Source organism: Kogia breviceps, chromosome 1 (assembly GCF_026419965.1).
Source record: "Kogia breviceps isolate mKogBre1 chromosome 1, mKogBre1 haplotype 1, whole genome shotgun sequence".
Taxonomy (NCBI): Eukaryota; Metazoa; Chordata; class Mammalia; order Artiodactyla; family Physeteridae; genus Kogia; species Kogia breviceps.
The window spans coordinates 65,306,460-65,334,034 of NC_081310.1; the positions used below are offsets into that span (position 1 = coordinate 65,306,460).

The 27,575-nt window shown below is 52.3% G+C and overlaps 1 protein-coding gene across 1 annotated transcript; it reads right to left on the reverse strand.

Annotated features, from left to right (window-relative positions):
• Positions 1-54: 54 nt before the first annotated feature.
• Positions 55-27,575, reverse strand: MFSD4A (major facilitator superfamily domain containing 4A). Its single transcript, XM_059061312.2, has 10 exons — positions 27,128-27,575; positions 17,444-17,642; positions 16,516-16,776; positions 13,329-13,491; positions 12,768-12,883; positions 11,524-11,697; positions 8,621-8,768; positions 5,139-5,209; positions 3,689-3,809; positions 55-2,286 (listed from the first exon to the last, which is right to left on the reverse strand). Exons 1-10 carry the CDS (start codon positions 27,355-27,357, stop codon positions 2,231-2,233), a joined length of 1,539 nt encoding a protein of 512 aa, XP_058917295.1. The 5' UTR covers positions 27,358-27,575; the 3' UTR covers positions 55-2,230.

Consider the following 27,575-nt stretch of genomic DNA (forward strand, 5'->3'; position numbering starts at 1 on the left):
TTGTTTCTGAGCTTTTATAAAAGGATCAATTGTCCTTCATAATGGACAACACGCTTATTAAATTTAAAATATTTTATTTTAGGAAAGGTACTCAGATTTGTTTCAATCTTGTTCTCTATATTCACAAATTAATCATGATCACCTTAGGTACAGCTACTGATTCTTCTTTCTAAATCTGTATAAAAAGGATGTTTTCTTGAAAAAAACCACAAGAAAAATATAGCTGCTTTCTTTTTCCCCAGGTCAGTCACTCACTCTGGTTAGATTACACAAGTAAGTCTGGCTGCCATCTAATACTTTTAAGTATTTACAGACATAGTTAAAACGATACCCCTAGACCACCAGCTTTCAAAAGAATTTGGATCTGTTTGATTTACAATAAATATGTACCAAACATACGAACAGTTTCTAAGCTGCTAATAAGGAGGTGTTAAAAATAAAAATTGCTAACAGTTATTCAGCGAATTTCTATGTCAGGCATATGAAAATTACACAAATTCACTTAATTCTTTCAGAATTCCTTTGAGGTAGGGTAAGCTTCTTTTAGAAATGTCACTTTACAGATACAAAAAAGCAAGGATGGAAGAGCCTCAGTGATCTGCTCAGGGCCACATAGCTACAGGGTGAGGCCAGGGCTTGAACCAGGTCTCTCTCTCTATAGCCAGATTCTCACTGTGACACCATGTTGATGACAGATGGAGCTGGCTAACATGACAATGCCGATGGTTCCAGGATAAGCCTTTGGTGTGGGGCATGTGAACTGCTCCACTTGGACAGGTTATTGAGAACCATGGTATTTTATATTTATACATGTACATTTGTATTTACACAGAGAAAGCGCTGGTAAACTAACACACAAACAGCCACTGTAATAGCCATTTCACTACTTACAGAAGTCTCAGCACTCTTAACCGCTCCAAGCTGCTGAGTTTGCATTCTGTCTCTGTATTACTACAGGATTTTATCTGGACAGGAGCTGATACTCCTTGACAGACACTGCTTTCAGTATACTGCACAGCTCGAACTGGTCAGTCGTCCAGCTTTATGTTAAAGAAAATTCTGACGTGATATAAAGAGTTTTTTTCCCTATAGAAGATGTAAAATTTAAATTAGATACTTTTGAGAAAGTCTTAACGCTGTTTCTATACCTTTTATAAGCCATTCAGTGTCAGTAAGAAAAGCAGAAACTCTATCCCATTCTCCCAGACAACTTCTGGACCAATTAGCATTGATGATTAGCAGTGGTATGCTGGTAAATGTTTATCAAATGGCTCTCCAAGGGGACAATAAAGCCATGATTTGTAGCTTTTGCCAATTTCTGTGGCGTAAATACTCCCACCATGGCTGATCTCAAGCCACTAACATGTTATCACTGAAAGTGGAGTTGGAAAGACACACACAGAAGCATACCTTTATATATTTCTACCCTGCAGGCACAATAAATAACTTCAAGAGCATAGGTATAAAAAAGTTAGGAAGTGATGAGTTTTGACTAGTTAGAGTTAAATTACATTAAAAACAAAGGTAATAAGTTTCTCTAATTTAATTTTAAATAATGGCTGGGTTTAACAACCAGCTTTCAAAATGAAAACTTAACAATTGGCTTTTATAAGCTGGTATGAGCTAGCCCAGCATATCACTGAAGTGCCCCAAAGGTAGCAAGATTCAACTTTTCCTTTTGATGTTTTAGATTACAGACGAACTACTGACAGCAGCAGGAGTTGGAGGGCCTCTGGACTGTAATAAGTAAAAGCACATAAATCCTTTGAGCATGCCAGGGAATAACTTGGGGTCTGTTTTGCTTAATTTAAAGTCTATCTACATACAGCAATGATCATTGCTCTTTATAATTTCAACTTATTTTTTCAAACTTCAACCAAGAGTGATCTTCAAACCCAGGGTGTGGTCCCTGAAGGAGGCGGCCAGTGGAGTGAAGCATCTAGCTGTCTTCTTCCTTCCCAGCTGGGTATCCTAGCCCGCTCTTACCAAAAGTCTGAGCCAGGGAAGAGGAGAGAAACTTGAATAGCCAGGTAAACATCTAATGATTTGCCCAGGGAGGACCCAGGTACCAGAACTCAATTTAATTTCTTCTACCCAACCAAGTATTAGTGAAGATCGGAACCAAGGCGTCAAGAGGTTGCCTCCGCTGCCACCCCAGCTTTCTTCAGCCCTTTGACCTGAGCTGGTACTCAAGAGGCCGGAAGTCTTCGGCAGCCCCCTTCATCTAGTTTTACCTCTGGTAGCACTCCAGGCTTTCCATTCCAAGTGCTTTGTCCTGGGTAGGAACTACAAGAGAAAAAACAGGTAGCATGTTTGAGCAGTTCTGATTTTTTTTTTTTTTTTTTTTTTTTTTGCGGTACGCGGGCCTCTCACTGCCGCGGCCTCTCCCGTTGCGGAGCACAGGCTCCGGACGCGCAGGCCCAGCAGCCATGGCTCGCGGGCCCAGCGGCCATGGCTCACGGGCCAAGCCGCTCCGAGGCATGTGGGATCTTCCCGGACCGGGGCACGAACCCGCGTCTCCTGCATCGGCAGGCAGACTCTCAACCACTGCGCCACCAGGGAAGCCCAGCAGTTCTGATTAACTAGCCCTTATTCATCCTGAGAGCTTTTTGTTTCTCTGCCATTCAATGGCTCGCTCACATTAGGGAGCCAAGTGGAAAGTCAGACCTACTAGTTCTGGCAGACTAGTCGGTGGAGGCAGTTTGCTGAGACTAGTGTCTAGGGCTTGGGGTATATGTTGCTTTTTTTTTTTTTTTTTTTGTCTCCGGTGAACAGGGAACTCATTAAGTCTTACTCATTGGATATTCGTCAGAGCTTTCTTGAACGGTGGCCTAACTGAAGGCCCTGTGCCGAGTGCTGGACTGAACAACTCTGGTACCTGCCACCTCAGGCACAAGGATGTAGTGTATGCTGACTGGGGGGCTCACACTGATGTTTAAAAGGAGTGTACGTCCACCTACTGAGAGACAGGACCATGGATGCCTGACCCTTCAGTCTTTTTGTGATTGGTATTTTACTTTCTATGAAGAGGATAAGGGTTCTGCCTGGGCACCTTCTCTTAAGAACTGGCTATGTGCACAGCTGGTTCAGTTGCTGGGACTTTGAGAGATCTGGGCGGAAAGGCAGGTGAGGGCTCAGGGTTATGAAAACAGCTTTGGGACTCCCCCTGCCTGGGGTCTACAGGAGCGAGACTATTCTTAGGAGGTGTCTCTGCCCTGAAGGAGCTTTTCTTTGCCACTTGGCCCGAAGGACTTCTTTTTGAAAAAGAGATTTGGACTCGAGTCAAGTCCCAAACTGCAAAGAAATGGCCAATTAGGCTGCTGGGCCGAGTTCCAGCCAAGGAGGCAAGCTCTGCCTCTCAGTGCTCAGCACAGGCCGGAATGCGATTCTTGGCCCATGGTCCCCTGGTCTGGTGGGATGCAGGAAGCCAGTTCACAGACCATGCCCCTCTCCCGATGGAGAAACCATGAGTCAGCCTATCCCGTTCCCTCTTGCCCTGAGAGCCCAGCACAGACAATCGCAGGGCAAAGCAGGAAGAGGGGGAAAGGAAGCTGTAGAAAAATAAACATTTCCTTGCATTTTACTTGGAACAGAACATCATTTGTGGCGTGCTAAGATCCACAGCATCTCTCACGTGCCCCCCTGCTCTGTTTTCCTCCTCTTGTGTAGAAACAGATTCTTTCCTTACCTGATGAGAGTCCAGGGTGCATCCTGTGGAAAAACAGGAGCAAGATATAGAAGGTAAAAGCCAAGCCACCAAAGATCACGCCACAGACCAGGAAACTATAGCTGCCCCGAGCCTGGAATATCTGCCAAAGGGGGAAACACAGAGAAACAGGCCATCAAAACCTCACATAAAGATGTATTGGAGGAAGCAGCCTTCTTGGGCCTCAGCAGGTTTTTCAGTCAAGTTCTGGCCCATGATGCCAATAGACAGAAACACTGGTAGGAGGGACATCTTGGCCTTGTTTCAAGGTTATGTTTCTGGAGGTGGCAGAAATCCTGCTGTACGGCAGAGGTTGGACCCAGTGACCCCTGCAGTCCCTTTCAGCTCTGTGTCCTGGTACCTTTGAAAAATCTCCATATCTTCCTTAAAACTCCAATCATATTAGGTGTTTCTATACCCTCAAGCCCTGACCAGAACTCTGCAGAGGAGAGAGAGAGATATATACATATCCTTTTATTATGATATATATGTGTGTATATATATATATATATATATATATCTTTTATTACGGAAAATTTAAAACATATACTCAAGTGGCATATGGAATTCCCATGGACCCATCACCAACTTTAGTAATTAGTATGTTTCCTCTGTACCCCTCTGAACCCCTTCTTCCCTGCACTAGATTACACTGAAGCAAATGACACCACGTTATTTCAATGCAGAGGGTAGCGTAAGATGTATCTCTTCCTCCTTTGCAGCAGGACAAAAGAAAAGGGAAGGAGAATTGAGTAGTGATTAGAGGGATTTTGGAGACTGAAAGACATAAGTATGGACATCATCTCTGTTGGTTATTACAGGTGTGACTGAAGGCAAGTTGCTTAATTTCTCTGAGTTTCAGTATCCTCCTTTGTAAAAAGAAGCATAACAATATCTTCGTTACAGTCTTCCATAAAAAGTAGGTGGATTTTTTTTTTCCTGATGAACAGATGAAACCGTGGATATGTTTGAAGAGAACTGGGTGAGTTGGCCCTTGATCAGGGCAGGAGTTGGGCAGGAAAGCTGGGCCCTTTGTAGGGTGGCCAGAGGCGAGGCGAGGTGAGGTGGGGCAGGGAGTGATGGATTGAGAGGGGTGGAAAGGAACTCTGCCTGCAGCCCAAACCCATCCCAGGCTCTGAGAGCTAAACATTCCCACGGGGCCCTCTGGCCCTGCTCCCAGACATGGCTTGTGTTTGCTTTGGACAATACCTAGCATCCCTTTACATCTCCAGGTCCCACATTTGGAGGCTCAGCTTTCAAGGGTGGCTCGGAAACGGAAACAGGTGACAGAGACAGAGTGGGGCTCCCGCTTGCTGTGTGGGAGGCTCAGGGAAGGGAGGGCCTAGGTTCAGAGGGGGGCTGGCCACATCTTCTCCCCTGCCTGGAGGAGCGCTCCCTGATTACTCCCCCCACCCCGAGTTTCCCCACATACCGAACCAACCAGCATCTGGAGGGCCATCTCACCAACGCCTGCCCCTGTTACCAGCACTGTGGTCGCACAGCCTAACCAAAAGAGAAGGATCTGGCTTAGTAATAGCAAGTTAAGGAGACGGAAGTCTGCTGGCATAATCCAGGTTGTTTCCGGGAAGCCTCTGGAAAGTGGTACAGCTGCCTAAGGGGACTACTTTGGATCCCTGAGATTTCTCAGACTTTAGCTCTTAACTTTGCTTAGGTCCTACTTGTCATTATATCCCTTCCTTGTTCTGAAACCTTCAATTGCTCACGATTGTCTCCAGAGTAAATTCCAAGTTGCTTAGCCTGGCATTCAGGGCCCTTCCCAATCTGAACGCCAACTACCTTTCCAGAAAGATTTCCTGATCTCCTCTGCTAGGCAGGCTAGTGTCCTCACTGCCCTGGCATCGTGCTGACCAGCCATACCTCTGGTCAATCCGGCAACATGGCACAGACCTTCGGAGCCCAAGCTTCAGAGTCAGACTTGGGTTCCAAGCCCACTACATCACCTACTAGCCATGGGACCTTAGGCAAGTCCCTCCCATTCTCTAGGCCCTGGTTTCCTTCGGTAAAATGGGCATGAATGACAACACCTCTTTCGCGGGGTTGCTGTGTGGCTAAGTGACGCAAGACACGTGAGTGCTCAGCAGAGCGCTGGCCAGCTCTCCACTTAAACCCTTCAACGCTGCCCTCAGGATCAGGTCCAAATGCTTTAATGTGGTTTGCAGGGCGCTCTATAACCTGCCCCCGCTGAGAGCTCAGACTGTCCCAGTACCTGCTCACAATCTATGCTCCAGTCAGGAGAAACTCTCTTCCGTTTCCTGACCCTGAACACACTCTCACCGCCAGCTTCTCATACGTGCCTTCACCCCCTCCTGAACATCCCTCCTCTTCCTCTTTGTCTGGAAAACTCTTGTTCATCTTTTAAGTTAAGATTTCCATCATAATCTTCTCCCCCCAGCCCCCGTCCTTGAACCTGGATTAGCTCCTCCTCCTCTGTGCTCCCCCAGCCCCCTGCACTCTAGTCTCATGAGCCTCACCCACCTCCTGCCTGTGTACCAGGCAGCCTCCCTCTACAGGCTGGAAGCCCATGAGAGAGGATGTGCCTTGAATTTTAGTTCAGTGGCATATTATCACTGCTTAATATTAGCACAGTGGCCAACGTACGGTAGACACTTAGTGTTTTTTGAATCAGAGATCACCATTGTCTCCTCTGTCCCTCAAGTTCCTCACTTACATTTATACCTGTCTCTGTGCCTTTGCTCTCACCCTGTTCACTGCCCCCCACCTCGTCCTTCCCCAGAATGCCTTTCCTTTTTCCTCCGACTTTCCAAACCCTGGGGCAGTTCATGTTCCCTCCCCTCCATGAAGCTATCTCTAGATTCAACACTGGTCAGCAGTACCCACAGTCTGTTCCACTCATACATTCCAAAACCTTTTAGTACCTGCTGTGTATCAGGTACTGTGCTAAACACTGAGGGTACTCAGATGAATAATTAGAGTTAACATATATACTGAGCACCTGTGAGCCAGTTACGCTGCTAAGTCAAGAGCTTTACATTTCCTCTGGTGCACAAAACAATCTTCACAGGAAGGTACTTGCATCCCAATTGTGCACGTAAGAAAACTGAGGCTCAGAAAGGGGGAGGAAACTGAGCTGCACAAGGTCACAAAGCCAGAAGGTGTGGAGACAGGACTGACCTTCAGATCTGCTGACGACCTCAAAGCCCGTGCTCTCGCCCTTGGCCCTTGCTGGTGCATTCAGGGAGCGTGTTGTCAAGGAGAGGACGCAGATAACATAGGCAGAAAAGCGTTGAGGTGGGACAAACACGAGAGGCAGGTACAAAGGAGGGGGGCACACCTTCCCAGTGGGGTCAGAGAAGCTTCCCAGAGGGGGTGGAAGGGGAGGGACTTGAGTAGGCAGATGAGAGGGTGGGACAGAAGAGAGAGGGCATTCCAGGCAGAGGGTTCACTTTGTGCCAGAGTGTGGAGATACAGAATGGGTTTTGTGCCATCAGGGAACAGCAAGTAATTCAACATGGCTAGATGGTGGGCTCTGAGGGGAAGCAGGGAGGGAGAAGGCTGGAGAAAGGAAAAGCGCTCCACAGAAGATGTGAGGGCTGTTAGCAGCTCTGTGTTTCCAAGCAATCCCTCTGCAGCCGTGTAGAGGGCAGCCCAGTAAGTGTTCCTCACCCTGGCTACACGTTACCATCACTCAGCAGCTCTGGACCAGTTACATCAGACTTCGTGGAGATGAAGCCCAGGCATTGGGCTTTGTTACAAAGGCTCCAGGTGATTTTAATGTGGAACCAGCAGTGAGAACCACTGATGGAGGCAAATCTGAAGGCCAGGAGACAAGCCAAGACCTGCCAAGGCAGGGATGGGAGTGATTAGAAATTACGAAAAGCTGGGCACCCTTAACTATTCCAAACAGGTTAAGTGGTTGAACTAAGGCAGGGATGGTGAAAAGAGAAGAGGACGGATTTGAGTGATCATTTGCAGCAGAACCAACCAACATAACATTCTTCTTCTTATTAAACTTTAACATTTGTTAATCACTTCAACCTCTGTGGGATATACTCGTGACAGGTGATATCAACATTACGTTATTACTGCCTTTACTCGTTTGAAGTTTGGGGTTTATCCTTTGATTTCAAGGACCCAGGTCTCCGGATCAACTCAGCGGATGAGCAGGATGTAGCTCTCATTGCTCTGACCCTGCCTGGAGCCCCCTGCAACCCCCCCACACCAACGGCCCCCACTCCTGCTCTAGAGAAATCACTCATCTTTAGTGCTGGTTTTCCAACACTCTAGGGCACCTCTGATTACTTCTGAGGGTAACGTAAAATGTCCAAAACATAATTTTTTAAATTAACTTATTTTTTTTAAGAAAGATCTTTGCTATACGCCCTTGGGAGGCTACGGAAAGGGAAGGAGACTAGTTGAGGGAGTCAGAGGTTTCCGACATCAAGGAAGCTAGGCACAGCCCTGAATCAGGTGCGGAGTCATTGTTCTATTCCTGTTTCAAACAACATCCACAAGAACAACAAAACACAGAGGTCCTTTTACTGATAAGTTATAAAACCCCTTTCCTATGCTATAATTTTTCCTGTGCAACTTTGCTTTTCTTTGAACTTGTTCTTTCCAGCACATGGGTGTTACACAAGATGCCAGCTGTGGGTCTGTAGACACCGCTACGGGGAAAAAGAAAATGGGAAAGAGATGCTTACTGTTTCTCTGTGGTCTGAAATCACATGATACGGTATAACGTTGAATGGGGATGGGGGGCACGTGGGCCAGAACAAGCCTGTTGCCCCCAGAGTCAGGAGGGGAGCCTTTACTTCTGTGCGGAGGTGGGGCAGGGACCTTGCAGCTGGAAGACCCCAGGAAGAGGGGCTTGCGGGGAGGAAGCAGCGCCCGGCCCGAGGGAGTGCCTCTCCGCTCTTGGGCATGCGGGCTCACCTTTGTACTGCAGGATGTCCTCAGTGTAGGCCAGCATGCTGGGAAAGGTGCTGCTGAGGAACAGGCCCAGACTGGCTGTTCCCACGAACAGGAAGACGACGTTGTAGGAGAAAACAAGAAGCACCAGGAACGTCACCACCACGCCGACCTGTCACGGCGGAGACGGAGGCGATGAGAAATTGGGGAAAAGCTGGGTGGTCATGGAGAAAGGAAAACCAGCAGTCCGTCTGCAGACTTGAAAAGTTGCTCTCCGGCCGCAGGGGCAGCGCTGTGTGACCCGTGCGCCCCCCTGTGGAATATGTGGGAACTGCACCTTCCCCAGTGGGTGTCGGCCAAGGAAACCTTGAGAATAGGAGAAAGGGGGGAGGGGAGCCCAGCCAGACATCTCGCAAACAGCCTACCGCGCATGCCTTAGAAACGCTTAGCTCCTACTCCGCTCCGACCTTATAAACAAAGCCTTGAAGAGTCGTCCGGAAAAATCTCTAGACTTGGGAAGTTTTAAAAACACCTAACTCAATCTTAAGTTAGCCTGCATAACAGAAGACTGAGGATGCCAAGGGCGAATTAGCAACTCTGCCAACCAACTCTCTCCCACTCGGCGTGGCCCCCTCCTCAGTCGGTGGCGCAGACTGGCTGTCAGCCTGCTTCTCACCTCCCTACCGGCCCCTCATCCTCACCTCTGCACCGGGACACACACGCTCCCTCTCCCCTGCCCATCTTCTTCCCTAACCAACTGTAAGCTCCTCAAAGGCAGAGAGACCTCATCTTATAGAACTCGGCACCGCAGCAGTTCCCCCGCAGCGCCCCCCCCCCCACGTGTGTACTCATTAACCAGTAAGTGGTTGTTGAGATCCAGGAGAACATCAAGAGCAGAGTGACCCTTAATTTTAAAATGAGCGGAATCTGGGAAGAAGTTGCAGTGAATTCGAGACATGGCAGCTACAGCATCTGGGAGCTTGCTCAGGGCTGTTCAGCTGTGGTCCCGACAGGCTGCCCACGAAAAGTACCTGAAAAGCTTTAAAACAATTCAGACACCCAGGTTCCCCTCCACACTTCCCCCTGCTCCCCGAATCAGAATCTCTGGGGTAGGGGCCCAGGAATCTGTATATTCCAAAAGCACCTCCAGTGGGTCTAATGTATTTGGGAATCACTTGCTCTAGGATAGTGTTTTCCCAAACTTGCTTGATGACACGAGCCCCCTAGAGTGTTTGTTGAATATATAGATTGCTAGCCCCCTCCCCTGGACATTCTGATTCACCAAGTCTGAGCTGGACCCAGAAATCTGATTTTCCTTTTTAAAAACCAGCACCCCGGGTGAGTTTATCTTCAGTGCCTAACTCATGTGGAGGCTTCAGACTTCCTTTTCTCACCAACCCAGAGTCATACCCACTGTCTTCTCTCTAAGTGGCTGGCCCCGTGTGCTAGAGAGTCTGGCCACCAGCAGCCCCTGTACCCTCACTCTTCTCCACCTCACGGACCTTAGGAGTCTTTCTGCCTGCATCACGTCACCATCACCCCAGCTCCACAGAACAGGGGCCCTCTTACTACTAAGCTTAGCACTTCCTTCGCCTCTGTCATTTGACCCTGTTCCCTCTCCCCTGGCCTTCTTTATTCACTTACTCTCTGACATGCTATCCTCACAGGCCTCCTCGTTACAGGCTTCCTGCCTTTCTCCTCTGCCTACAAACACGCTCATACTACCTGACTCCTGTCAAACAAGACTCCCTTCACAGACATATTTGCAATTCTCACACCTCCACTTCCTTCTTACCCTCAACCTCTTTTTTTTTTTTTTTTTTTTGGCTTCCACTGTGTGGCTTGCGGGATCCTAGTTCCCAGGCCACCAGGGATCGAACCCACCAGGGATCAAACCCGTGCCCCCTGCAGTAGAATCACGGAGTCCTAACCACTGCACTGCCAGGGAATTCCCACCCTCAACCTCCTGAGTTTGGCTTCTACCCCCCTCCCCCCACCTCCCATCTACATTGAACAGAAATTTCTTTCTTGAAAATCATCAACCAGCACAAGGCCAAATCCAAGGGCCTTTCTTGGGGCTCATGATCTTTGACCTCTGTAGCCTCTACATTATTTCCCAACCTTCTCTCCACTAGAAACTCAACTCAAGGAAGTACTTTCCAACAGTGGACTGGACTTACTGGAAAGGTGGTGAGTTTCCAGTCACTCGGGGGTGTTTAGACAGACTGTGGACCCCTTGGAAGGGATATTACAGAGGTGATTCAATCCCTGGTCGGAGGTTGGGCTAGACAACCTTACAGGAATCTGTAATCTGGATCTCTTTGTCATAGATGGTGGCATGGACACACATGAGGGCAAAAGTCTTAACCCACTTCTCAGGCCCAGACCTCCTGCCTCCGGAGCAGACCAGTTGCTTGAAGGCCATCCTACATGCCAGTCTGGCTACTTAAAAATCATCTGGGAGAGCTGCAAGATGTAAATTCCCAGGCCCCAGCCCAGAGATGGTGATTCTGAAGGCCAAGGGATCCCTGGCCTCCACTGGCCATAGGGCTCTGACCAGCTGGACACCAAGGTGAACAAGGGAGGATCAAAGCCAGCACCTGCTTCTCTCTACTCCTTGCAGGCTGTCAGCTGGGATCTGCTCCAGACACAACACTAATCGTCTCCTACAGCCCCTTTCTTCAATAGGTACAAAATCAGAGGGCCACAGAGGGGAAAGGACTTTTCCAAGATCGCACGAATAGGCTCCACCCCTTGGATTTCCATCCCTTCCCCACCAGCATCTCTCTCCTCTCCTCTCCTCCCTCTACTGCTACATTTCTCACCTGCTGCCAGAGTCCAGTTCCGAGCAAATGTCCTGGGGCAGTGCTAGGGCCAGGAGTGAATGGTTCTTCTGGGTCTCCAAAAAGTGAAAGGAAGCCACTTACCACATTGACGAAAACCATGGTAGATGGCTTCACTCTTGAGGAGATGGGAATGGAGATGAGCCGACCCAGAGTGATGAAGCCCCAGAAGAGGCTGGGGAGGTAACCGGCCACCTTGTGTCCCACAGACAGCGGTTTCTCTACTGCATAGCTGTACACAAAGGCGGAGTATGCCCCCTGTGGGGAGACAGGTCAAGCTGAGCACAACTGTAGCGTACCCCCGCAGAGGAGGCCTCGCTGGGGCAGGTGTGGTGTGGGCTGGCAGGGACCGGTCCTGCTGCTAGAGGCTTAAGGGTGGGCTTGGAGCCGAGACCACGCGGCACACACAGGCCTGAGCTGAGAGTGGAACCTGGGCACCGCAGCTTACGGACGGTGCCTGCAGGAGCTAGGGGATCCAGGAAGGTGTCTCTGGGTCCCCACGGGAGTCCCGAGGGGTCTGGTCATGCAGGCTCTGCTCCCCCCTTCAACCAGAGCAGAGTTCCACTACATGCCTTATTTATGAGGATTCCACAGAAGGTTTTTTGTTGAAGGAAGGGTGATGAAGCTGAAAAACAGGTGCGTATAGGCATCTCATTTTACAGATGAGAGGGTAGAGGGAAGGGAATTGCCCAAGGTCACACTGAGAGTTGGAAGTCAACCAGTACTGTCACGAGTACTTTCCACCAGGTCATCTAGGTTTTTAGGGCTTTTTCTTTGGAGAGCCCCTCATATGGCAACCAGTTAATCAACCAGCCATTCAAAACTGTCCTAATCCTTAGAGATTTCTGGAAAAAGGCACTAAACAGAGTAACAGAGGCCACTAGTGGACTGAATAGCTGGGCCCAGATCCTGCCTGTAGTTTGTTTACCACGTGGCTTGAGAAGCCCAGGCTTCTAATGTATTCCAGGAAGCAGAGTGCCCTAGAGTTTATATGGCATGATCTCTACCCGGGGGAATAGGGCACTGCCCCTTTAAAAAGTGTGGGGCGCCTACACTCCGTAACAAACCGGAGGCCCCTATCCACAGAGTTAATGAAAATAAAAACAACTGAATGAGACAGGAGACCACAGGTCCAAGGGGCTGTATTCAATTCTGGAGAGACTCTCCCCTGGGACTTGTGCTTGGTTTAAATTTTGGGGCCCACTGTAGTACAGGTGAGGTCTCTAGGAAACCTTGACGTTCCTCCTTTCTCTTACCATCTCCAGACTTGAAGCTCAGGGGGCGCAAGGCGGTGCCCAATAAGGGACACCGTCTGAGGGCAGGCTCACCGTCAAGCCGTCGGTCATGAACAGGACCAGGGCGGCTGTGATGTGGATGGCGAAGAAAGAAGAAGGGACTCCTTTGAAGCTCTTCCTCTGGCAGCAGCTGAACAGGTCCTCATGCCCTGGATGAGATACGAGAAGAGCAGGGACAGGTCTCAGCTCCTGCTCCCTTCCTCTGCGCACCCAGGGACAGTGGCCGGCAGTCAGGAGAGCCCTGGCAGAGGGGAGACCACTTACTGCCTCCCACCTTCTCCAGCTTCCAACTGTCTATTAGGAACAGCCCCTGTCCATCTCACAGTGCTGTTGGAAGCAAGGCTCAGAGAGGTCAGGTAACTCGCCCAGGGTCACACAGAAGGGGTTAGGTAGAATGCAGGCTGGAGCCAGAAGTCTGCCTTCCTCATTCTCTTGGCCAGTTTGTTCCATCTCCTGCCTCCCGAGACCAGCAGTGCCAAGGGTTCTTCCCCAACCATTCTCACCTGTGACCTACATTCTCCCCCTGGGTGGGAGGGCTTACCAGGGAAGCCTTGGTATGGGGCCATGAGCCTGAGAGTTCATTAGAGCCCCCACCTGGGTGAAACTTAGGGGGCAGCGAGGAAGTGTCATCCTTCTCAGGAGGCTGCGTCTCCAGGGTGAGCTCATCTGCAGACAGGAGTAGGGGCCTCCTCTGAGGGCAGCAGGTCAGCAGCCGCTCTTTGGACAGCAGATACAGCACAGCCATTGGCACCGGGAGCTGGGGGTGGGCAGAGGGTCAGGAGAGCCCTGTTCCCATTAGGGTCCCCATTTCCCATGCCTGGCCTGCCACAAACACCTCCACGTGGCTGTGTGGCAAATGTCTGCACAGTCCTGGGAGAAGACAGCTCTTTTCCCAGGGTGCCCACCTGGGAAATGCAGCCAGGTGCCTTGACCCCTGGGCAGGCTTGGTGTAATTGCCGCCCGACTTTAACCACAGTCATTTCCCTGAAAAGACAGGTACTTGTCACATGCAAAGCTTGGACTCACACTGGGCCTCTGCTGGCACAGGAGGTGCTAGAGAGAAACTCCTTTCTAACATCCTTGTCCTGAGCGGGGCTGGAGCAGGGCCCCTCACACTCATTCATGCTGGTAGAGCACGTGATGCTTTACAAAGAAGTTTGGCTTTTGTTCATCACAGTTCTGTAAAACGTGCTGGGGCGAACTCATTAACCCCATTTTCCAGGTGGGGCAACTGAGGCTCAAAGTTGTTACTTAGTCAAAACCTGTTACAACTGGAAGAGACCTGCGAGCGTTAATGCCGGTCACACAGCTGACTTGAGGCAGCTCTAGACTGGCGCCTGGGCAACCTGATTCTGACCAGTGCGATCTCCATGTCAGGGGCTGTTCTGGGTGATGTTATACCTCATGAAGGTACAGAGGCTATCCTCAGGGAAAACAGAGACAGGGCCTCCTTTGGATTGAAAAATGCATGCTGTGAGCAACACACATGCAGAGCCCAGTGTCATGTTCACTGATATTTATGTTAAGCCGCTTCAGTTTTATGAACTCCCCAGGGTAATGGGAAATGTCTCCTGCTCCTGAGGTTGCCTGGAGAAGCCTTCACCACCTCCCTCAGGTGCCTTGCCTGTGTCTAAACACCCTCGCTGCCAGGAAGCTCTTCATCAAGTCTAACCTCTGCCCTTCCTGCTGCAACTTCATCCCAGCGCCTTTTGCTTCAGAAAGAGAGGAAGCCCAGGGAACTGCGGAAGTGTCCCAGGGACTAATGGGCTCCTCTGGGCTCGCAGGCGAAGCTAGCCTGGCAGACGGACATCAGGGGGCTGCCAGCGCCTACCTAGTGCTGCTCTGGGGAAGCCTCCCCGTCGCCTGGAGGCAGGCTGGCTCGCATAGACATTCTCCCAAGTCACCTGAATGCCACCCCTGTGCTGACACCTCCCTGTGGGCACCTTGTGAGCCTCCCTCCACTTATAAATAAGTCAGACACACCCCAGCAGCATTAGCGCCATAAATCTGGTCTGAATGGAGGAGGCCTGGGTCTGATGGGGGAGGTGAAGCCCTCCCTCCAGTCTGACCCGAGAAACAGGAAACCCACGAAGAGGCCTGTGGTAGCAGAATGCCTGGGGGAAGGCCAAGGGGAAACAGCTGTAAGAGAGGTGTGCTCACGCAGGTTAGGCTTTCCAGGGAGGTGGGTGGTGGTAGGAAGGACTTCACAGAGGATTGGCTGACTGGCAGGAACACACCGGGTCTTTATAAGAAGCCCATTCAGGGAAGGTAGGCTCTACCTTAAAAGTCAGAGAATGCCAGGTGGGCTGGCCTCTGTGAAAGTGTTTGCCCACATGCATGCACAGCCCATTCTCTTCGGGGGTGGGCTGTTTATCTTCAGATACAAACCAATGGAAAAAGTCCGGAAATCCTGCAGCAAACAAAGTGCCTCCAGTCTGCACCTCATGGGGCAAGAGAAAACAGACCTCAGGCTTAAGCTGGCTGGACCGTCCGGCTTCCTGGTCCCAGAGTCTCAGCCTTGACATTGTACTGACAGTGCTCTTTGCCTTCGTAGGTCCCCTGTGGAGGGCACAGGCCCAAAGCTGCATTGTTTCCAAGACAATGACGGGCATGGGCAGAAAGGAAAAGGAGCAGAGGGAGAGGGGTATGTTTTTCAGAGCCGCCAGTGAAGAATCTGGTACAGGGAAAGTTACAAAAGAGAAGGGAAAATGAGCAGTGACTATAGGGCAGCTGGTAGGGGCTTGTGCTGGGGGTCAGGGTTCCAGCCTGGCCAAGTCTCTTCCTAGCCCCTTATCAGGCCCTTGAGCCAGTGATGGTATGACACGCCTGCCCTGCTGTTTAAGTGGGACTGGGTGCCCTCAAAGGCCTCTTTCAATGCTACGTGGATAGCATCACTCTGAGGCCCAGCCTGCCTGCCTCTGGAGGGCTAGGTAACAAGTCTGCCTAGAGCAAAGACAGACTCCGAGTTGGGGTGACAAATGTGGCACCTCCATCTCATAGCCAGGTGGATGGTCACCTGGAATGCTCCCCACCCCAGTGCGTGTTCCTGGTGTTCACAACCATTCTTCCCAAGCTGGAGGGAAGCTGGCGGGGAGTGTGTCCCACGTCTCCCTCTGGCCCCAGCCTGGGCTAACTTGGGCCGCAGGGCACCAGAGGAGGTTTCCAGCCAGAGACCAGAGTCAGTCCTGACTTAGCGGGGAGGATGAGAGCTGGGGTGCAGAGGGCCTTGGTATCTGACCCAGACACAGTGATGTGGTCTCCCGGCTCTGCTCCCACCAGGGCAGCCTTGGCAGGCAGGGTCCCTTGGAGGTCATCTTGTCTATCCTCCAGCCTCCACAGGGGCCCACCTCACAGCAGGCACAGGAGAACCCCACCAGTGATTGAGGACCCTGGAGAAGAGCCTGGTATGTCCTGCAGTGCTCTGTCCCAGGGTCTACATCATCTGGCCTTGGAGGAAAAGAGCTGGTTCCCCAGGGAACCTCTGATGACTTGCAAGTTGACCCTGATCTCATTGCACTAAACCTGCTCACTGTTTCACCTCCCTTGAGAATCGCAATCCCAGGATGTCATAACTGAAGGACCTTAGAGGTGATCTCCTGCAACCCGCTGTGTTCAGATGAATCCCCGGGGGTCAGTTCTCCCCTCTTCTTGTCTTCCTGAAGGCATGTCTCAGCCCCAGTACGTTTCTCAGAAACAGAAGAATCTGTACCGGGAGCTGGTATGGACTGGTATGGGTGACTGTCCACTAGTCCCCACCCAGCCCTGCCCCAGTGGCACTCACGTTGATCAGGGCCATGATCCAGAAGGCGTAGGACACGCGGGCCCCTGCCTCGTCCTGTGGGGTCAGTCCAGGGAGCGTCTGGTTGGACCAAGGCTGGGCCCCAGTATGGTGGTGGGCCAGGACCCTGGAGGCATGGAGCAGGTGGCTGCCGGAGGTGGCGTTGGCTGTTCTATTGGTAGGCAAGCAGTTGGCCTCAGACAGAAAGGGGTCAGCGATAAGGGGGCTCAGCAGTGCACCAAAGCCCACAAAGAAATGGAGAACCTGGGAAGGGAAGAGAATCGGGGTGGGTGGAGGCATGGCTCAGGCTTTGCCTGCCCCCCACCTCGTGTCCCATCTGGGGAACCCCTGCCCGGGAGCAGTAGGGTGGGAGGCAAGAGAGGTGAGGAGTGAAGCTCCCGTCACCACCTTCCTGCCTGGGATAACTTGGTGACAGTGGCCAACCCCTCCCTCTCTCTTCTTTCCCAAAGCTTAACCACCAGCTGGGGGCTGTTCCCAAGTTAGCATCCACCAGTTAACACCCCAAAGGGAAGGGGGCTTAATAAAGGGAAGAGCTGGACTGGAATCCTGGGTAACTGGGAGGAGAAGGAAGGAAGAAGAAACACAGAGAGAGGACGAGATGAGAGAAAACACCAAGTCCTTCCATCACGCCCTTTCCAACTTACAAAGAACCTTTTCTCATTAGCACTTAGATTCCTCTGACCACCTGCAGGCCAGGATCATCACTCCATTTTAGAGATGAAGAGACATGAGTCCAGAGATAACGGCTCAGTAGGGTCCAGCTGGAAACGGTCACACTGAACTTGGCCCTGCTACTCTTTCTGGGTCACCGTCCTGGTCTCGGGGAGGAGATGCCTGACCTGGGGGAGAGGACTGAGGGAGCTCCCCTGTGCCCTGCCCGCCCCCAGCCCCACGCCCGCTGGGGGCTCACCTGGAGGAAGACCGCCGAGTCCTTCTGGTAGATCCTCACCAGCTGCATGTTGGCCACGGTGTCGATGCAGCCCATGGCCAGGCCCGCCAGCGCCATGACTGAGGCCAGCACCTTCACGTCTCGGCAGAAGGGGATGGCGGCGAACACCAGGGAGATGGCCAGAGAAGAGGTGAAGAGGGCCCATAGCGACTGGGCCAGGCTGCAGTAACAGAGGGTGCGGTCAGTGGAGGGGGGCCGGAGCCCTTCGAAGGAAACCCCCCCCACCCCGTCCTCCACTGCCTGGGTGGCCCCCGGGGAAGCTGAGACGCTTCCCCCACCCTCTGGTCCAAGGGCAAAGGGAGCTGTGGCAGAAGCTCTGTCACTTGTTAGCTATGCGTCGTGGGCAAGATGTCTGAGTCTGTCCAGATAACAATCCCCACCACACAGGGTGGTTGTGAGAACTATGTAATGGACACTTCACAAAGCGTAACTGCTATTTTTGGACTTAGAAGTGCTTTTGTATCATTTACTTAAACTTTAAATTGTTTATAAACAATTATATGCAAAGATATTTCCATCTCTCTCACGGAAGGTGTGAGGGGAATGGCTTCGAGCGCCTCCAGGGAGCCATGCCACATGCATGAGCCTGGAGGGGGGCCGGGGAAAGCTGTTGAGCCGGGCTGCAGTGCCCTCCCCACACAGGAACGGAACACGCCAGGCCCTCTGCAGGCACCAGGCCTGAGCTGCCTGAACCAAAGCCCACAGCCGAGGTATTTGGGGAAATTGGTGACCCCTCTATGGGCAGAGCTGTTGGACTCTGTGCCTGGCAAGTGTCCAGAAGGGAGGCCCCACTGAGAGGTGTCTGAGTGGTGACCTTCCCCCAGGGGAGCCCACAGCAGCAGGCTGAGTGAGTGAATGGATGAGTGAACACATGGGTGGAGGCCTAAGGCTCTGTCCGGTCTTTCGGGTACACTCCGCCCAGTAAGCAGGCTGTCGGAGAAAGGAAGGAAGCCTCGTATTTTCTGGGGCCAGTCTGAAAGGCTAATGTGGGGGGAAGGAGAGTGGGCGGCAAACAGGTTGTGGAAGGGAGAGGCTGTAGAGGAAAGTGTCTCCGATTATGAGAAGGTGGAGAGCCCCAGGTGCCTTCGTCTGGCTTCCGGACCTGGAGGGGTGGAGGTGGGAGTGTTGGTATCTCTGTGACAAGAAGACCTGAGTTTCCAGCTCACCGTGGAAAAGGGGGAGGCCCCAAGAGACCCCTCAGACTGTCTTTTCCCAGAGGTTCTTGCCTCTGGCCCTGTTGTTGAGGACCCTGGAGAAGAGCTTTTCATCTCGCCCCATCTTTGATGAAATCCTTTATCAGAAGGGCCCTGCTGGTAGCAGCAGTTCTTTATTTTCTCATTTTCTTGTTTCCAGGCTGATCTGCTGATTGGAGATTACCAATCATGACCCCTGTCTGTTCCCAGCTCAGAGCTGTGTGTGAGGGGGCAGGGGAGACTCATTTCACCCCGGCCACTAGAAGGAGAACAAGAGGGTCGTGTTGTGGAGAGGCCTGTTCAGGTCCCTCCCAGCACCCCCTTCCCACTCCCCAAGCATCCCTGCTCTTCAGGCCTCCAGCACTGACAGCCTGGGCCACTCACCAAGCTTCATGCGTTTCTGCTTCCTGCTACCTGGTGGCCTGTCTCATTGGTACTGGCACAGAGGTGATGCCCACACCTCTGCAGGCTGATACAATCGACAGGCCTCTCAGAATAGCTCTCTATCTCCCCTTCCTTTCCCTGCACAAGATCGACTAGGCAGCCTCCTGGGTGGCCTGACTTCAGGGATAGCAAGAGGGTCCCCATCTCCCCCTCAAGTGTTCCCCCCACTGAGCTGCTACATGGGCCTGACACTGCCACAACCTCACTCACAACTTCACGGTAAAGCACTGACACCCCAAGTACAAAAATGCTCTCTTAAAGAATTAATACATTATCATTATTGCCCTGAAAAACCTGGATGAGAGTGGTTAACCAGTCCTGTAGCACAGTCCTGAGGGCACAGGACCTGGGATCAGTGAACTGAGACAGGCAGGAGCTGTAGGAAGGTGTGGGAAAAGAAAGGAGAACCAGGGCTTCCCTGGTGGCGCAGTGGTTGAGAGTCCGCCTGCCGATGCAGGGAACATGGGTTCGTGCCTCAGTCTAGGAAGATCCCACGTGCCGCGGAGTGGCTGGGCCCGTGAGCCATGGCCGCTGAGCTTGCACGTCCAGAGCCTGTGCTCCGCAACAGGAGAGGCCACAACAGTGAGAGGCCCGCGTACCACAAAAAAAAAAAAAAAGGAGAACCAGCAGTACATGAAAACAACGAACATTTGTTTACAGGGTCCAAGACATTTGGTGTACGTGATCACGCTGTGAGGTAGACCTTGCAATTGTGCCTCGTGTGACCCACGAGTAAACTGAGGCTGAGAAGGGCTAAGAAAGTAGAAGGCAGATCCTTGACCCAAACCCAGGGCTTCTGACTTGCTGTTCCCTATGCCATGCTGCTTTCCCATGGAGGAGTGTGCACATGTGTGCGTGTGTAAAAAGGCTGATGCTGGGCCACAGACCCAGCCAAGCTGGAGAGGGGAGCAGCCAGGGAGCATGAGGCCAGATTCTTCAGAGCCTTGGTCTTAGGAAGCAATGGCAAACAGCTGTAGCCACTAGAACATGAGCCCCCCCAGCAGACCCTCTGCTGGTGTTACGGGAACTCCAACTGCTTCCGCATAACTGCTGGCTCCGTCGCAAGCTTCCCAAGGCATCTGCTGTATCCTGTTCATTGTGGGACCCCACATCTGGACTGTGTTTGGCCCTGAGGTGTTTGATCCAGGGTTGCTGGATGTTGCTAGTGAAATGGGAATGCTTGAGAAAGGCTTGTCTCATCACCCCCACACAGCATAGCCTGGAGAAAAGGACTAGAGACTGTTATGAGGCTGACGTGGGATAGTATGGGGGTGACACAGAGATAGAGCCAGAGCCAGAGCCAGAGGTAACGAGATAAAGAATCTAGTGGGCCAAGTTGCCAGGAAGGTGCTGACTTGGAACAACAGGAGGCTCAGGAGACGGGGATGGGGTTTGGGAAGGGCTGGTGGCCAGTGGGCAGCCCTGTCCAGGCCTCTCCTCTCTCCAGTTGGTACCCTCTCACCTTGTTATTCCAGAGAAGGACACTCGGTGCCCAAAGGGGGCTCTTTCGTTCCCAAGCCCAGTGACAGGCAGGAGGGAGGTATAAAAAGAGAACAGAAGGAAAGGAGAGGCTGGAGGGAGGCTGGCTTGGGAAGTCCCTCCCTGTGACTCCTGCCCACCCCAGAGCCGTGGTTTGACCTTGCAGCCTGCCAGCTGCGTTCCTGGGGTATCGGGCGGGGTGAGCAGGTGTGGGGGCGGGGGAGATGGAGACCCGTTCCCAGTAAATGGGGACAGCCGTACCACAACGAACCCTGGGTCTGGATCCCAGGCTGCCCACCCTCCCCAATTGTTTCAGCAGGGCTATGCCTGGTCATTCCAAAAATCAGTCTGAACAAGTTTCTTTAGAATGGTATGCTGTCGTCAAGAAAAAAGGAATCCTAGACACATCTCAGAGCCAGACTGAAATACACTAATTGTCTTGGTCACTTAATGGTTTGGTCAATGGCCCCTTCCAGGAAAGTGGGTAATTGAAAAGTATAGAATAATAATATCGCAGCTTTGGCAGCACGGATGTGGTGGGATTTGTCATCTGAAGACTGGTCCTAGGCCCACCTCTGCCACTTTCCAGCGGGCGGCTCACGGCAAGCCACTAACACTTAGCCCTGGTGAGCCTCAGGTGCTCCGCTATAAATCAGGGATATGAAGCACTGCCTCGAGAGGCTGCCGTGCAGAGGGACTGAGATGTTACAGTCGGTCCTCCTGTGCTCACTCACTGGAAGCTGCCTCCCGGCTACCTGCAGCTTACCCCATCCCTGCAGGCCCTGGGCTGCCCCAAAGAGCACCATCAGGCCCAGAGAAGTAGGCTCGCTGGGCAGAAAGGGTCAGAGAACTGGAGCCAGCTCCTGCCTGACACCCCCACCCCGCCCATTCCTGCTGCCAGGACCTCTGACTGCCAGAGTGGCACCGAGGACCAAAGAGTCCTACCCCCCATTTTACAGATCAGGAAGCCGGCCCAGACCAGGGAAGAGAGCGAGTAATGCTGAGTGGGGACCCAGTTTCTGACTCCCAATCCAGGAAAAGGCCAGCGTGGTGTCGTGGAACATCCCTCCCCTGGCCCTGGGTTCTGACGTTAATTCAGGCCAATGAGAGGAAGGGCCCCACTCCCCCAAGACAGTCTAGGGAACCCTTCCTCAGGAAGCCTGAGAAACGTCCAGGTTACTTATTAACGGCTCCACACGGAAGGCGCAAACGGGCAAGGGAGAGCAGGGAGCCAGGTGGCTGCCCCGCCAGCTGGCTGTGTAACCTTGAGCATACTGCGGACCTGTCAGCCCCGGTGCTCTGCCTTATCCAGAGGGCACGTGATCACCTTGTCCAGCCATGGGTGCCTGCTCTGGCCTTCCTGGTTCTGTGATAAGAGGAGGGGCTGCTAGGCTCCAAAGCAGGGGAAGGGCTTGAGCAAAACAGTAAGATGCCAGCCAGCTGTCCAGCCCTCCACTGCCCAGAATGCTGCTGAGGGCCAGCCCCATGCCACCTGGGTGAGCGACCCCAGCGCGGCACTCACATTCTCCTCACATTTTTACCTCAAGGGATTCCCCCTGTCCACCCTGGATAATCTCCTTCCCTTGAAGGACCAGGGAAAGGGGCAGAATGCAGAACCAGGAGGGGTCAGAGGCATCCCCAGCTCCCCTCCACCCCAAAAGGGCCCAGCAGTCTCCCAAGAGAGGAGCGGGGCCTGGGACAGGAACCAGGGGACAGGACGCCCCCCTGAGAGTGAGGGCAGGCTGGAGACTGCAGCGCAAGCCAGGGCGAGAGGGAAGGGGTGACAGACTGAGGGAGGGGGAGGGGGAAAGGTCCCCCTCTAACTGGGTCCCCCCACACTGACACTCCAGCTTGTTTGACACCCATTGTTAAGGCTGCGGGGACCCAGAAGGAGAAGCAAGGAAGCCTGTCTTTGGGGGGAATCCCTGTTAGACTTAGATCAGGGGAGCACCCCTGCATGACGACGTTCCCTGGCTCAATGGGTGCTGGACCCGCAGGGAGTGCTCCTTACACACTGGATAAACTTGCAGCTCTGTCTGCCTGGAACACCTCTCCCCACGTTCTTTGCTTGCATGGCTCTCTCCTGTCATTCAGGGGTCAGCTCAGAGAGGCCTTCCCTGACCACTGAGCTAAAGTAACCCCCAACTCTGTAACTCTCCATCCTTACCCTGCCTTATTTCCTTCATTTCACTAAAATGATCCTCCAGAATGTAAGCTCCATTAGAGTAGGGACCTGTGTCATATTCACCCCCAAAACAGGGTCTGGCTCAAGAGATATTTGTTAAATGAGTGAATTAAAGGGTGAGATGAGGTTTTTTTAAATTTAAAAATATGAAATCTAATTTATATACCATAAAATTAATCTATTCAAAGTGTACAATTCAATGGGGTTTTTTTTTAGTATATTCAGAGTTGTGAACTCATCACCACAATCTAAGTTTAGAGCATTTACATCACCCCCAAGAGAAATCCCTTCCCCATTAGCAGTCACTCCCCATTCCTCTCTGCACCCCACCCTCAGCCCTAAGAAACTACTCTACTTACTACTTCTATAGATTTTCCTACTCTGAACTTTCACATAAATGACACCATAACAGTATGTGGTCTTTTGTGGCTGGCTTCTTTCACTTAGCATAACATTGTCAAGGTTTACCCATGTTATAGCATGAGTCAGTACTTATTCGTTTTTATGGCTGAATAATATTCCATTGTGTGGAGAGACCACATTTTGTTTGCCCATCCATCCGTTGATGAACATTTGGTTTGTTTCCACTTTTTGGCTATTATGAATAATGCTGCTATGAACATTTATGTATAAGTTTTTGTGTGGACATGTTTTCAGTTCTTTGAGGAATATACCTAGGAGTGAAATTGCTGGGTCAGATGCTACCTCCCATGTAGAGATGGATTTTTAAGCAAGAACCATGTCTGGTGCCAGACCCCTAGGAGACCTTCAGCCCACGTTTGCTGCATGCTGAAAGGTGGACAAGCTGCTGGAAGGAGAGGCAGAGGCTTTCTAGATGGGAAACTAACCAGGGTCTGGCTCAGAGAAGGGAACTGGCTTTTGTATTGTGATCCCAGAACCACAGGGGGCCAGCATCCTGGGGAAGTAGGTCAGATAGTGGCCTGGGGAACATTGCATGGAGATTGGGTTTCATGCAGTGGGCAGGAGAGAGTCAGAGGTGGGTATTGGGAAGGCAGGGCTGCAGGAAATTGAGAAAGAAAGAAAGGTAGAGAAAGAGATAGTTAATATAGCAAAGAGAAGAACTCAAGCCTTCCTTTAAGAGCATGTGTGCTCTTAAAGAGGAGAGGCCCAGGTGAGGCTAGGAAAAGGTTGGGGAAACTCTGAAAGCCATTTATCTGCCCTGATGCCTTTGAGATAAAGGGGTCTCCCAAACTGCCCACGGTGGTTAAACAGGTCCCCATGAAACCAGGAACAAAACCCTAACCTTTTGCCTAAATACCCCTCCTCTTTCCTATCTGACAAAGCACATATCTATACACCCTGCCAACCAGGTGGCTTTGGGTTTTTCTTTTCTCTGAAAGGCTTCCTGCTCTCGATAAGCAAGATTTTTCTAAGGAAGGTCTAGTCCAGGTTTTTCTAGCCCTAATTGTACCCTTCTCCCTCTTGGCCTGCATGTGGTGGCCTCCTTCAAGATCTCTGTGAATGTCAGAAGAGAGAGAGAGAGCTGGTCCCATCCTGAGTGGAGGGCTCCTGCCCTCCTCTGCTCCCACTCTAACATCAAGGCTCTCTACACCCAGTCCCTCTAATGCATGTCTCTTTGGAGGCATCCAGAAACTCTACTCAGACCTGGAACTCAGTCTGGGCCAAGGAGTAGGCAGGACTTGAGCAGAAACCCTAGAGAAAGAGTGCTGCCCTGAATCTCCTCTCCCTGGTGTGTCATCTCGCAATTCTCCCCACTCCCGCACAACAGCTGGCCCTCCCGTCCCAATTTGTTAAATCAACCCTCCTCTTGCAGTACCAGACTAGCTGCACCAACAGTAATCACGTAAGCTGAAAGCACTAGCAGTGGTGTTAGCATTTTAACTTGTGGTGAATCCCCAAGGAATCAAGCTTTAGAGGCTGGTTTCAGGGCCGGTGGAGGTTCTGTTTGCTTTGCAGGATGGAGGATTGCGATGAGCTGTCCAGCCCTAGCTGGGTGATAACTCCTATCTACACACAGGCCACCCCTGTGATGTCCCCCTATTTCCACTGAAGTCTACTTTGCTCTTAACCAAGGGAAAAGGTTCTTTAAGACATTTTGTCTTGCGGTGGGAGGACTGAGGTTCAGAATTTAAACCTGAACCACTGATGGGACTACTCCCCCTACTCCACCCTACACCCACCCCTCAGATCCCAGCAGGAAGCCCCAGAGGCCCATCGTTTCCTTCCCAGGAGTGTCAGCTCAGGAATACTCACCCATGAGTACACACAGGGATACTCATGCCATGCCTTTGCCTGGTGAGTATAGGGTAAACTTGTACCTTTCAGAGTTGAAGCTGACTACTACGAGTCAGCTTGCTTTTTTATGAAAAAGCAAGAGGGATTTCCAAAGTATCTTGTTCTAGACACAAATGTGCGGGTTCATATCCTCACTAGCTTAATAGCTGTGTGACCTGGGGCAAGTTTCTTAACCTCCCTGTGCTTCAGCTTCCTTATGCACAAAATGGATATAATAGCACTACTCTACAGGGTTGTTGTGAAGGTTAAATGAATTGATGCAAGTGAGGTACTAAGTAAGAACAGTGCCTGGCATAGCCTGAACACTCCATAAAGCTAGTTATTATTGCTACCTGATCATTCTTTTCTGTGAGCCAGTTTCCTGAGGCAAGACCCTTTCCACTGCCTGTTCAGAGCCCCTCGTTGAGTAGGGAGCCCTGAGGGAGGCACACAGCAAGTAAGGAAGAGCTGGCCCAGCTTGTTGTGTATCTCTGCTGTTTTCACAAAGCCTGGCATGCCAACCTGCCATTTAGAATGACCCTCATTCCCTTTCCTGTTCTTTGCAGTACACAGGTTCCTAAAAAGTTCCAGGTAAGGGAGCTTTTGTAAGTCGAAATACTTAAAAACAAAACCAGAAAAATACCCTGATTTCTAATTAAACCTTTAGGCAGAATTAAAAAGGATCTGGAGCTTTTTCTTAAGATTTCCGGAGTCCCCCATGCATGCAATCCTGAACAAAACCCACAGAAACACTATTGTACACAAGGAGACTTGCTTCTCAAGAGGACACTTCAGTTTACAAGAGGATTTTGGTAGTGGGGATAATCACTCCCTAACTGATGCTTTGTCAGTTGGGTGGCTTAATGTGGGGTCTATATGTATAGACACCTATGCTCCTCTTCATCAGCTCCAGAAGTGAGGTGGAGGGGGAAACCCACCTCACAGATACCTCTAGCAGTGAGCCAAAGGGCAGAGCCCTTGGCGCAGAATGGCTCCCCAGGGGCTTCAACTGTGGTTTTGTTCCCAGGCGTCTGCTTGCTTGAGTCCATGCAGTCCAGGAAACCACCCAGCCAGAAGCCAGGACTAGGGAAACCTCCAGCAGCCTCTGACTTGCAAGTCATCTAGCCCCTGCCTTGGGTCTCCTCTCCCAGTTGCACTAGGAGAGTGAATCCTACTGCCTTTCCAAAGGGCTCCGTGGAGGTGGCCCTGTCGAATTTGAGCCGGGAGATTGAGGCTCTGCAATGGTATCCAAAGGGGCATCTCTGGGGGCCATGCCAGGCAGAGGCCAGGGAGGAGTAACAGGGGGTGGGGGAAAGCAGAGGGGGATCCTGGCACCAGAGCTGGAGTGTCACCTCACTAAGCTATGGGTGAGTCACCCTGTGCCTCCCCTACGTGGACCCAAGTGCTAAGGTCCTGTTTGTCTCAGAGGCAGAAGGGTGCCACCTCCAGGGGCCAATGCAGGAACCCTGGCTCCCTCAGGAGCAGGACCACACAGGACCCACCTGCCCAGTGGCCGCCCAGGGGAAGGGACACCCTGTGTCAGCTGATCTGGAGCTGAGGATCTGAGTGGAGCACGCCCCAGGGCACTCTTTCTGGCCGCAGCCAGCTCTAGCACTGGGCACAGCCCCTGAGGTGACACTCCCTCTCCTTCCACCTCACTTCCAATTCCGCCCCCCACCCCCACCCCCGGCAGCAGGGGCTGCAGACAAACCTCAGGTCTGCTGTGCAAGAGAGCGACCCTCCCACCTCTGCAAACTCCCTCACCCCTCTCCCTCGGGGTGTGGGTGGGAGAAGAGGGGTGAGAGCTGAGTCTATGCCCTCACAGGCGTGAGCCAAGGCAAATAAACAATCCAGAAGTCACCTTCAGTCTCCAGAGAGAGTTTTGCAGGGAGAGCTGGGGTGGGGGAGGGAGGCAACCCTCCAGCTAAGGCTGGGCATGGCTAGCGCAGCGGGGAGGGGTGGTCGCTGCCTTCCAGAAGGCAGGGACAACCGGCGGCCCGAGCCCCGCGGGGGCAGAGACGAGCGTGGCAGGAAGGGTCGGAAGGGTCGGGGGGCTGCGGCGCTCGGGTGCGCGGACCGGGCACTCACGTCCTCTTGAAGACGCCCCCGAGGGCGCTGCCCAGCAGGAGGCAGAGCTGCTGCGAGAAGAAGACCCAGGAGATCTGGGGCAGTGAGCTGTGCGTCTGGCAGCGCAGGTCCAGCAGCGTGGGCCCCAGGAAGGCGATGCACAGGCCGAAGCTGAAGAAGACGCTCCAGTAGGTGAGCGTGGGCTGCAGGTTGCGGCGGAGCAGCCCTGACACGCGGACGTCGCAGCCCATGGTCCCGGCTGGCGGCTGCTGGTCCGGGCGCGCGCGGTGCCGAGTGCCGCTTCGCCCGCGGGAGGGCCAGCAGGGCTGGGGAGGCCAGGGCCGGGGGAGGGGCGGGGAGGGGCCGCCCGGCGAGGGGCCCCGCCCTCGGGCCCAGGGAGCACCGGGGGCGCCTGGGCCGCCCGTGGGCACGGCGTCCGGGCCAGTGCCTTCCTCGTGCGGTGCCAGGC